This window comes from Camelina sativa, chromosome 8 (assembly GCF_000633955.1).
Source record: "Camelina sativa cultivar DH55 chromosome 8, Cs, whole genome shotgun sequence".
Lineage (NCBI taxonomy): Eukaryota > Viridiplantae > Streptophyta > Magnoliopsida > Brassicales > Brassicaceae > Camelina > Camelina sativa.
The window spans coordinates 3,142,321-3,153,398 of record NC_025692.1 but is presented as its reverse complement, the minus strand read 5'-3'; the positions used below and the strand labels follow the sequence as shown (position 1 = coordinate 3,153,398).

At 36.3% G+C, this 11,078-nt stretch overlaps 3 protein-coding genes and 1 pseudogene across 5 annotated transcripts; all 4 read left to right on the top strand.

Moving 5' to 3' along the window:
- LOC104705893 lies at positions 728-2,996 on the top strand. The gene is made up of 4 exons (XM_010421982.1): positions 728-1,484; positions 1,578-2,032; positions 2,432-2,581; positions 2,687-2,996. The coding sequence occupies exons 1-4, from the start codon at positions 899-901 to the stop codon at positions 2,837-2,839; spliced, it is 1,344 nt and encodes a 447-aa protein (XP_010420284.1). The 5' UTR covers positions 728-898; the 3' UTR covers positions 2,840-2,996.
- Positions 3,231-4,525, top strand: LOC104705894 (LOB domain-containing protein 41-like). 3 transcript variants are annotated; one of them, XM_010421985.2, is made up of 3 exons: positions 3,231-3,420; positions 3,578-3,797; positions 3,900-4,525. In XM_010421985.2, the coding sequence occupies exons 2-3, from the start codon at positions 3,608-3,610 to the stop codon at positions 4,367-4,369; spliced, it is 660 nt and encodes a 219-aa protein (XP_010420287.1). In that variant the 5' UTR covers positions 3,231-3,420; positions 3,578-3,607; the 3' UTR covers positions 4,370-4,525. The 3 variants fall into 3 exon arrangements, with proteins under 3 accessions (XP_010420287.1, XP_010420288.1, XP_010420289.1); XM_010421986.2 differs by having other exon boundaries at positions 3,235-3,420; positions 3,594-3,797; XM_010421987.2 differs by having other exon boundaries at positions 3,235-3,420; positions 3,587-3,797.
- Positions 7,323-8,630, top strand: LOC104705895 (probable carboxylesterase 17). Its single transcript, XM_010421988.2, has one exon. The coding sequence runs from the start codon at positions 7,367-7,369 to the stop codon at positions 8,393-8,395; it is 1,029 nt and encodes a 342-aa protein (XP_010420290.1). The 5' UTR covers positions 7,323-7,366; the 3' UTR covers positions 8,396-8,630.
- LOC104705897 overlaps positions 10,862-11,078 on the top strand; it is a 5,315-nt pseudogene continuing 5,098 nt past the window's right edge.

Here is an 11,078-nt window from a genome sequence, read left to right as displayed (position 1 = left end):
CCCCCTTCCTTCTACATAGGTCCGCCATTGTGTGAAAAGGTTGCATCTGATCCAACGCAATTCAGGTCTCTTCCAAATAACAGAGCTAATAGTTAAACTAGTGCAATTAATAACACTTTCACTCCCTCTACACCATAAGAATCCTCCTAAGATTGTCTTATTCTTATAGGTCCAAAGTCTTGCACGTATCCTATATATGAATTCCCTCTAGTTTATAACAATGTTGCTGAACCGAGAGCTCTTAACATATATAGATATTGTTCTATCAAATTTGTGACCCTCTAGTTTTTTGTTTTTTCCTTTTTAGTAATCGTTTATTGGATCGATTTAATCCGTATACAACAATGTATGTTGGTTTATCAAATTCGTGATCACAGTTGTATATTCGAGATATTAAACAAAACGAAAACAAATTGGAATACCATTTGAACATTTACACTATCACTATTTAATACTATACAGTGTGTATAAAATTAAATAAATCTCCTTCCAATGTAACAGAAGTCTAAATAATTGGAACCAACCCGGAGTAATTCTTACTTTATTTGATTTCTTTACAAAATAAAAAAAATCAGACAGTTATGTGATACGTCCGGCAAGACAATTAACCGAACAAACGCATCTGTTGAATCAGGATAACTTACAACAACGACCATTAACCGCCATAATTTCCCTCTCTCTCTCTCTCTCTCTCTCTCTCTCTCTCTCTCTCTGTCTTGCCTTTTATTACAAAACCTTTCGCTGATCGTGACACAACTCTCTTCCCTCACTCTTTGTTCTTCAACTCTCAAGCATCGCACTGTGCTTGAGAGACAATTCTCCTCTTTTTTTTTTGTTTGTCATCCTAAAAAAAAAGAACAAGAGAGAAAGCAATTAGAAGAAGAGTGAAAAAACAATAATGGCGGGTGATGATGATCCAAAACCATCCGCTCTAGTAAAAGACAACGCGGATGAAGAAGACCCGTACATTAATGATCCGTTGGATGAGTTCAGGGGGTTTACGGACGAAGACATTCAAAATGTCATGGCCGATTTCAACCCTACTCTGATGGACATTTCCTTCACGGAAAACACGCCTCCTCCTTCTATGTGTCTTCCATTACCCACGGACGTTGACCAAACTCAGTTGATGCACGAGCTTGATCTTTCTATCACAGATTACAATATCAACGATGAGTTTGATGGAATGTCGTCTTTCGTGGACGACGATTATACCATATCTTGGGACATGTTCGAACCATCAAATGATGATCCTAATGGAAACATTAACAATGATGTCCCACAAGAGATTCGTAATGTTGGTGAAACTACAAGACTTGAAGTAAGTACTAGAGTTTTCGGTGGTGCTAATGGTCCAAACTTTGAAACTGGCGGTCCATCGACAGTGCATGTCCCGAGAATCGCTGATCGAATGTTCGTAGTATCTGATCCAAACTTCGTATGCCCTTGTTGCACAATGCTTCGAGAAGTAGTCCATGCTAAGGGTATAAATATCTATCATTATTAATATTTTTTGGATTTATTGAAATATGTTTTGGGGTTGCATTATTGATTGGTTGTTTTCTATGATTATATAGAACGGGAAATAATGAATACCCTCATAATCTTTGGAGGGACTGGTTTCTTATGCCATGCGCTTCTCCTGACTCAACTTCTTGCTTCTGATCCTATGGAACCTCCACCTCAACCTCAACCTCAACCTCAAAGGTTTTATCTAAACGATTTAACGATGGAGGAAGTTAAGAATTTCATAGAAGAATATTGCTCCGAGAGAGTAGCAAGCGGGTTAACACTTATGCAAGACACTAATGCGGCTTTTTATCAAGCTATGAGTGTCAACTCCATCTTTAACCAGTGGCCGGAGCCTATGTTGGCATTACCAACATGCCCGGAAGTTCCAACGTCTTTGGTGTCGCCTGATGAAGCTCTGGGCGTTCGACCTGTGCCGCTAAATGTTATACCAAGAGAGCAAGCCACCACCGGTGTGCCAAAAGAAAGGAAAAAACGGAAACAAACCCCTCTGGCTGCACAGGTATCGTCTCTAATTTCTTAATTTATAACCATTATATAACATCATATTTACGATCGGTTAGGATCTTCTTTTGAGTGGAGACATGTTTCTTGCACTACAAGTAAATCATTGCTAAGATAGTTTCCTATGGTTTGAAAACTTGTTCATTGCTGTAAAAGAAAGCCTTTTGGCAATGTGATTAGTGGAATCATTTAAAGGATCGATCTTATTACAGAAAAGTAACTTTTAGTTTTCGTAGGACAAAGATTATATGGAATAAAAGAATTTATCAGGGATATTATTTTTATTTTGTTTATTTTGACTACAATAATTTTGATAGCTGGTATTGTTAAAGAGAGAAAATTACTAAACAATCTTCGGTTTTGTGGTTAACCTTTTATGTGCCGAGGGGAAGAACAGAGAGAAAGGACCAAAAAAATGACAGTAAAAGATTTCAGGATGCATTTTCATCTCCCGATCGAGTCAGCGGCGAGGGAGATGAAGGTGTGTCCGACGGTTATTAAAAAGATATGTCGGGAAGGAGGCTTGATGCGGTGGCCTCACCGCAAGGTAACTAAAATTAAACCTTTATAAACAAGTCTCACTTTTTGTTACGTTGTTGGTTTTTTGCCGTCCGTTTTAGTCTAACAATTGATATTTACATTTATTTCGTAGATAAAATGTCTCCTGACAAGAATCGAATCATTGAAGAAGTCATTATGCACGGCTAAGGATGGTGAAGCGAAGGCTCGTATTGAAGCTGAGATTGAGAGGTTGCAACGTGATATAGAGAGGATCTGTAGTGACGCGTTAAAGAATGCGAAGTAATTGGTTTACTCAAATTTTGGGATTTCTTTTATGTCAAGATTTTGTTACTTGAGAAACAAAGAAAAACGTTTTGGCTAACTTAAGCTGCCTTGTATTGGTAGTTAGTAGTTTGTAATAGGATCACAAAAGTCACAAGTATATATATGATTTAATATAAGGAAAATGACTTGAGACATTTATATATATTTGTTACGTTTTGTTTTACAAGTAGTTGAAATGATTTGATTAGGTTGGTTAACGATTTCTCAAATTTGTTTGAAAAAACCGAGGGCGAACAGAGTCTCGCCCACAGTCACAACAAAAAATTGAAAACTAGAAGCTGCGGATGTATGGTTTTGGACTTGGACATGTAGAAAAGTGGTTTTTTTTTAGGGAAAGTTTATTTCATGTACAGTCGTTACTAGTTAAAATATGACCAATGGGCAATGGCGTAAGAATTGGATAGAAAAACTAGGTGGGTGGTTTCAAACACCACCTGCATATAATGCGGCGAGTCGACCAAACCTAATACGCATACGCTCGGTCGTGGTTACTATGTGCCTTGAGTAACCTGTCTTCTTCTTCTTCCTCCTCTCTTTTTGGTAACCTTACTAATTCTTCTCTCTGTTTTGTTACTCTCTTTGTCGCAAAAGTCCAGGGGCTTTCTCCCGCCTCCCACGCATGCAAAATCTCAAATTAATTTTTTTTTGGTTTAAATATATAAAACTAAATACTCAGTTTCCATTATTAATGTCTAAGATCTTGAAGTAAACAGAAAGGAATCAAGATATGAGGTTGAGCTGTAATGGATGCAGAGTTTTGAGAAAAGGGTGTAGTGAGAATTGCAGTATAAGATCATCTTTGGCTTGGATCGAATCACCTAAATCTCAGGCCAACGCAACCGTGTTTCTCGCTAAGTTCTACGGCCGTACTGGTCTCGTCAACCTCATCAACGCCGTTCCTAATCATCTTCGTCCTGGTAATTATTAGTTGTATATGACTCTCCATAGTCTAGTCCAAGATTTGGTGAAATAACACAACGACACCGTTTTTGGGTATATAAACTTTTGTATTGTTGCAGCCATATTCCGATCGCTGTTGCACGAAGCTTGTGGGAGAATCGTGAATCCGATCTACGGTTCGGTTGGTTTACTGTGGTCTGGAAGTTGGCAGCTTTGTCAAGCACCTGTCGATGCGGTTTTAAAAGGTGAAGCCATCACGCCGATCGCTACGGATACGGCGGCGAACGGTCAAGGTCCGCCGATAGAAGTCTACGACATTCGTCATATCTCCTCCAAGGAAGAGAACTCCGGCGAAAATGGCTCGAGCCATCATCGGAAACGTTACAAGACCCGACGGGCTAAACCTAAGCGGAAGGAGAAATCTATTACAGATCACGAGTCGTCGTCGTCGTTGAGCCACCACCAGTCTGAAAGCAATGGGAAAGAGACGGTTAAGTTTCCGGTCGAGCTAGAGTTGAAGCTGGGGATTGAACCGGTTTTGAATCACGTTGTTGTTGTTCCGGTTAAGAAGAGGAGGATGGGTGTGTAAAGAACAAGACTGTATCTTTAAAAGATAGATAGAAGTCAGTTACGATATAGACACATGTCAAAATTGTATTGGATTGTCATGTGTTGTAACTTGTAAGAAGTACATTGAGCGAGCGTACATATTAATAAACTCATTGGTCACTGATTCTTTTTTATATGGCGTTAATTAGGGGTTTCTCTGTTAATTTATTTGTTCCTTGATCTGTAAGTTTAGTCACTGCGGGTAGATTACTAAAACGGTACAGTATAATCTTAATTGACGATTCTTGAATGGTTTCGATAGGGACAAGGTCGACGATTCATAAATGCAGCAGCCCGTCTAGAGCCAAAGGTAAAAAAAATACACTTGGATGACAGGATGAGTGCGTGCGTGTGTGTGTGTGACTAATAAAAATCTTTTGATAGTGTCTGCCAAAAACTGGATCACATGATTTCTTGCGCCACACTGACCAGGTATATAATGAGTTGCTTACAATTCACCTAACTTGAAAACAAAGCCGGCTTCATATATGATATATACGTGTACAAACCTAGGAGCCCTTTAATTTGAACGGTAATTAAATATGGTTGTATATTATGGTGCAGAGACTAGGAGAAAGTATAGCCTTTGTTCAACTTGCTTTTTGGTATGATACACAGACCACAGTGGCAACGAATTGGCACAGCGGCCACAGGCCTGAAGAGGACTTGTTGCAACTCCAAATCACAGCAGTAGAGAATGAAGCAATGAAACGGGTTTGTTTTAATCGTAGAAAAACAGCTGAAAGCAATGGATTCGAGAGAAGGGCTGTACGAACAGTTGGCTGCAAACTATCTTCTCGATCACATACAACAATAATTTTTTTTTTCTTTGGGGGTCGTAAAGTGGTTACATATTATTTTCCTATAGAGAATCAAATGTCTTGTTATGGTTACTTTTTGCTGTTTTACACAGATGGGGTGATTGATTTGTACCTACCTTTCGTTACAAAAAAAAAAAGAGTATATAACTCACTAAGTCACTATAATCATTTCCTAAAACACTACGAATTCAAGATTTTTTTGTCTATATACTTGCATCTTTCGTATGAGCCTTGTAGAGTGGCTAAAGAAACACACAAAATTGTTACTTTGAGATTTTTTTTAATTTTTCCGTCAAACATACCAGATTTAGATTAATACGTAACAACCAATACATTGTTTCTAACGTCCCACCAGTGGCTATAACCAAGGTGGTGGCCAACTGCAGTTTACTCAAGATTTCTTATACAATTGTTTACTTTCTTTTTTTTTCCGAATATGGTTAATTTCCACGAAACTACGCTCCTTTATTAATCTACACGCCTTTTGTATGTTGTTTATTTGGGCAAAACCTTTCTCCGCCACGGTTAAGACAGGGGGGAAGAATAAGAGAAGTAAATATTCTTATCGAATGAAAAATCCATTTGGTGCCTTCAAAGAGAATAGTAGAAAAGCTCGAATATTACAAAGATAAACTATAGTCAAAATCACTTCTCCAAAGATTTTTTCACACGGTTTAAAAATTGTGCCTGTATAATAAGGGAAACATGATCAAAGATTCAACAAAGCTAAACATTATTTATTGTTAGAAAAAGTACGAAGAGAAGTGAATACATAGGAGATAATATTATTATAACTAATCAAAATTTGTAAATTGTAAGCTTAATATTTTTGAAAAAGGGTGCTTAATGTTTACATTTGTTTTCCAATGAACATAACAAATTACAATGAAAAGATAAAACAATTACAGAAATGTAAAAGAATATTCGAAGGGGAATATATCATAAGAATTTTAGAAGATTTGTGAATTGTACTTGCCCATTAGAATCTTTGCCGACTTTATGTTCTTTTGACTTCTCTACTTTTGTTTGGTTATTCACCTATATAAAAAACAAAAACCAATTTTTTCCACATTGTTATTATGCATTCAAGTATATAACTAAACATTTCAATTTTATTGTTCTTCCGAGGCTTCCGAAAGCTTTTGTGGGTATAACCAAACTATACTATGCATCTCAAGAAGTTGAAAAGCGATTATTATTCGCCCTCTAGTAAAGTTGATACAGTATTTGATATCTAACTACCTATAAAATGGAAAATGTAAAGAAGAGAGAAATAAATTTACAGTTTAAGAAATGATTATATCCATTTTTCTTGTGGCTATTGGGTAGATCATGTAGATAAATAATATATATGGATAAAAATCCTCGAGAAGGACAAACAATAGTCTTGAGTTCCACTTTGTAATGATACATTATAAGAAGTGATGGAACAACTCGAATTGTTTGGGAACAAATCAACTGAAGCTCAACTTACAATCATTTAACTATTCATAATACAACGACTGGCAATAATATTATTATTCTTTTGGGATAACTCCTCTTCTATGTTTTCATGTAAGCATTTTTTTTTTGACGGTAATATTCCTTGCAATATGAAAAAGTTCCACGTGATATAATTCCTTTTGTAATGTCAACACCTTAACAATATGATTATGGTATTTTGTCCTGTTTTTGTATGGCTTTTTGTTATTTAGTCTTGGTCTTTTGGGATTGGGATTATTAATAACTAAATCAAAACCTAATTCAGTGTATATTGATAATTTGATACGATTCTAATACGAACTACGTTATAATACGTTTAGTCTCAGTATTCATATATGTAATAATAAATTTATGTTCTAAAAGTAAGAACTAGAGTCGTGATGTAATATTATGACAGGTTTGGAGTGGTGAAGATTCACCCACTTGATCTAGATCAAGGATCTATATTCCCATCTATACTATAGTCATAGATGCTATATATGACAATAAAAATCCGAATTTCCAATCGAAAATTCCGTAAATTATATTATAGAGTTGTTTTTTAAAAAAAATATTTAAGAAAATGAAAGTATCTTTGATAAATTTCTCTATATAAAGAACTTGGATGAATCTCACATCTCACTCAATCCAAACTAAACCAACAATACTACACTTCATAGTCCAAAAAAACCCCTATGGCAACCATTTCCTTCTCTCACAACCACCAATCCTCAGACAACCGTCGTGGCGGAACCCACCACCACCGTCATGGACCCGTCGTGGAAGAGATCGAAGGGCTCATCAAAGTTTTCAACGACGGATGCGTCGAAAGACCTCCCATAGTCCCCACCGTCTCACCCACTCTTCACCCATCTGCCAAAGCCACAGCCTTTGACATCAAACTATCTAACGACACGTCAGTACGTGTCTACGTCCCCGACGCCGCAGCTTCGCCGTCCGTTACTCTCCCTCTCCTCGTTTACTTCCACGGCGGTGGCTTCTGCGTTGGCTCCACCGCTTGGAGTTGCTACCACGACTTCTTGGCCAGCCTAGCCGTCAAAACACGTTGCGTCGTCGTCTCGGTGAATTACCGTTTAGCTCCTGAACACCGTCTCCCGGCGGCATACGACGACGGCGTTAGCGTCCTCTCGTGGCTAGTTAAGCAACAAATATCTCACGGAGGATATTCTTCTTGGGTGAGTAAATGTAATCTTTCGAACGTTTTGTTGGCCGGAGATAGCGCCGGAGCCAACATAGCTTACCAAGTCGCCGTTAGAGTGACCGCCAGTGGCAAATACGTGAATAGTTTAAACCTCAAGGGCATAGTTCTGATCCACCCTTTCTTCGGCGGCGAATCAAGAACGTCCTCGGAGAAACAACAACATCACTCCAAGTCATCGGCTTTGACTCTTTCTGCTTCCGACGCGTATTGGCGCCTGGCTCTGCCACGTGGAGCGAGTAGAGATCATCCTTGGTGTAACCCTCTGGTCATAAGCTCGGCGGGAGCGAAGTTACCAACGATGCTGGTGTTCATGGCGGAGTTTGATATACTAAAAGATAGAAACTTGGAGATGTGTAGAGTGATGAGAAGCCATGGGAAGAGAGTTGAAGGTATTGTTCATGGAGGTGTTGGTCACGCTTTTCATATTCTCGACTACTCGTCGGTGTCACGTGATCGAATCCACGACATGATGTGTCGTCTTCACAACTTCATACATCCATAATCCTTCCCTAAAACTTTTTTTTGGCAACCTTTTAATATGGTTTTTTAATGCTGGACGTCGAAATAATAATAGAAACGTGAAATATTGTGTTACTTTAATTGTGAATTAAAGTAAGTTGCTTTGTACGTAGTTTTCTCAGTGGATGTGATTAGTATAAATTAGTACGATTCCTCCTGTCATATTTGGATAAATTGTGTAATTGTCATATATATATATATATAAGGTTTTGTTTGTGTTCAAATAGATGGTCTTGTACATTTAAATTACGTATCCACTGCATGACTAATGTAGTTTTTTTTTTTTTTTGGGTCAAACAAGATTTTCATTACTTAAGTCCTAAAAAAGGATAGTTCATACAAACAAAAGCTAAAAAAATACAATAAAAATAAAGTTAATGGTTCCATGATTTATCTAAAAGAATGCTCAACTTTAAGAGGCTTGCAGCGTTTGAAAGATCTTTTGGGACCATAGCGGATTCAACCATGAAGATAGGTTTCGCAAAATCTTGAACCAACAAGATGTTATAGACTTGGTTCCTCGCCGACAAGAGAAAATTCAAAAACAGACCTATAGGGTGCTTTAATCTTTTAGGCTCATATCTCAATGCTTTAGGTGTAGTTACAATCAGGAAACACAAATGATAAACACAAATCCGTAACAAAGCAGTTTGCCAAATGACTAATGTAGTTTAGTTACTATTTTGTTTAAGTGAAAATGAAGGACAGTTTTTTTTTCTTTTACCCAAAAAAATAATTTTATTACTTTGTAGGAAAAAAAAAAGCTAAGAAAAGAGTTAGAATCTACCTTTTGTTTTCCAGCACTTCTATAATTGTTCTCATAGTTGACTTTGATAACTTTGCCTTGGTGACAGAGACCCATACAAATGTTGTAGAGGATAAACAATTAATAGACTATTTCATTACAGTTTTAAGAATCATAAAGTTAAGTCATTCTTAAAATCCTTTCTTTTAAAACTCAATCTTTTGCTTTAAAAACTCTGATTACAGTTATTAGATACTGTTTATTCACGAGGTTAGGTTTATGTATATTTCACACCAATACATTTTGGAATCGAGTAAAGAACGAAAAACCAAAAAAAAAACGAATTGACTCAATCAATTCATGTATGGTCCCAAGCTCCAAAATGCATAAAAGAAGATGATATATATTCCCTGCTTCTTTGTTCACTTTTTGACGGGGCTTTGTTCATATGGAGTGTTTGGTACGAAATTACTATTGACAACAATCACCAAGAAAAAACAAAGTTGGTATCAACATCAAAAACTTAAATTCGATACGTGCGTATCCCAACCAAAACAGGAATGGTATCACATATCGATAAGGTTGTATCTGTTCGGACCGGTCTATTACGGCTATACGCAGAACCAGCCCAGACCGGAAGCTGGTGAAGCAAAAGCTTTAAGCATCATTTTTTTTTTGTAATTTTAGGGGCATCAATTTTTAGTTTGTACGTCTGAATTGTCTTCTACCTTTTATTATCTCTTCTTTTTATTTGTTTTATATTTGGAGTCTAGTTACTTAAAGTATACATTTTTGATTTTATATCATATTAACGTGTTACTCTTAGTCTTAGCTATTATAAGTTTTTTTTCTTCTCTTGGTTTCTAAAATTTAAATAAGTACTTTTTAAAATCCATCTTTCGAAGCTTTGAATCCAAAATTTTAACAAATTACTTATAAACACATTTTGACCAAAAAATATATCAAAAATATTACAATGCATATTGCCATAGATGTTTTGGATTTTTTTAGTACTCTTTTTTGTTCTTCAAACACTTTAAATTCTTATAATATGCTTAATTTATTTCATAATATACTTATATTATCTTATGTATATAGAAAAAAGAAGTCAGTGGGCAACAATTTTTGACCATGCTTAAGGCATCATTTACCTACGGACCGGCCCTGGCTATACGTATATGTCATGCGCTTAGCTTATATAACACATTGTGGTTTGGACACATATCTAACTGGTGTGTTTGAGTCCAGTTAATGTCAAATCAACTAGTAAATTTAATTCAATAATTCATCATCTTTATTTTGTTGTAGGATACTTTTTAAAGCATGTATTCAAAACAGTTCAGTTGCTAACTGTAGTAGTTATATATTTGATGATCAATAACATGATATTTTTTCAATATCCTAATTAAACTACAAATCAAATGATCAAATCTATCAAAATTTAATGAATGACAATATTATACTGAGTGTTTAAATAAGTACAGACCTAATAATTTTTGGATCTAAATCTATATTATGTTAATTTTTCGTCAATTGATAAACGAATGGTATTTTTGATTATTAAAGTAATATTTGGCTAAAAACGTAAAACATATGATAATGTTGGTGAAAATTTGTAATTTACGTTAAATCGAAGTCTCCATACCAATTAGAGTCTCTCAACATCGGCTTCTCTTTCTTTGTTTTTCTTCATCAAAAATTTTAAAAACCCAGAAAGCCCTAAAAAAAAAAACCAAGCTCTCTCTCTCTCTAGTTCAGTCCCCAGTTCTTCTCTTTGAGTGCTCTCGTCAAGGTTATCGAAAATGTCTGTGCGAGTTCTGAATCCTAATGCGGAGGTTCTCAACAAATCGGCGGCGCTTCATATGACAATCAACGCCGCCAAGGGTTTGCAGGATGTGCTCAAGTCGAATCTCGGTCCTAA

Excerpts from the sequence above, each read along its gene's own strand:
- LOC104705893 (XM_010421982.1), top strand. The coding sequence starts at position 899 with ATGGCGGGTGATGATGATCCAAAACCATCCGCTCTAGTAAAAGACAAC. Across the intron at positions 1,485-1,577 it reads AGAAGTAGTCCATGCTAAGG|AACGGGAAATAATGAATACC; the intron begins GTATAAATATCT and ends ATGATTATATAG. Across the intron at positions 2,033-2,431 it reads AAACCCCTCTGGCTGCACAG|AGAGAAAGGACCAAAAAAAT; the intron begins GTATCGTCTCTA and ends GGGGAAGAACAG.
- LOC104705895 (XM_010421988.2), top strand. The coding sequence starts at position 7,367 with ATGGCAACCATTTCCTTCTCTCACAACCACCAATCCTCAGACAACCGT.
- LOC104705894 (XM_010421985.2), top strand. The coding sequence starts at position 3,608 with ATGAGGTTGAGCTGTAATGGATGCAGAGTTTTGAGAAAAGGGTGTAGT. Across the intron at positions 3,798-3,899 it reads TCCTAATCATCTTCGTCCTG|CCATATTCCGATCGCTGTTG; the intron begins GTAATTATTAGT and ends GTATTGTTGCAG.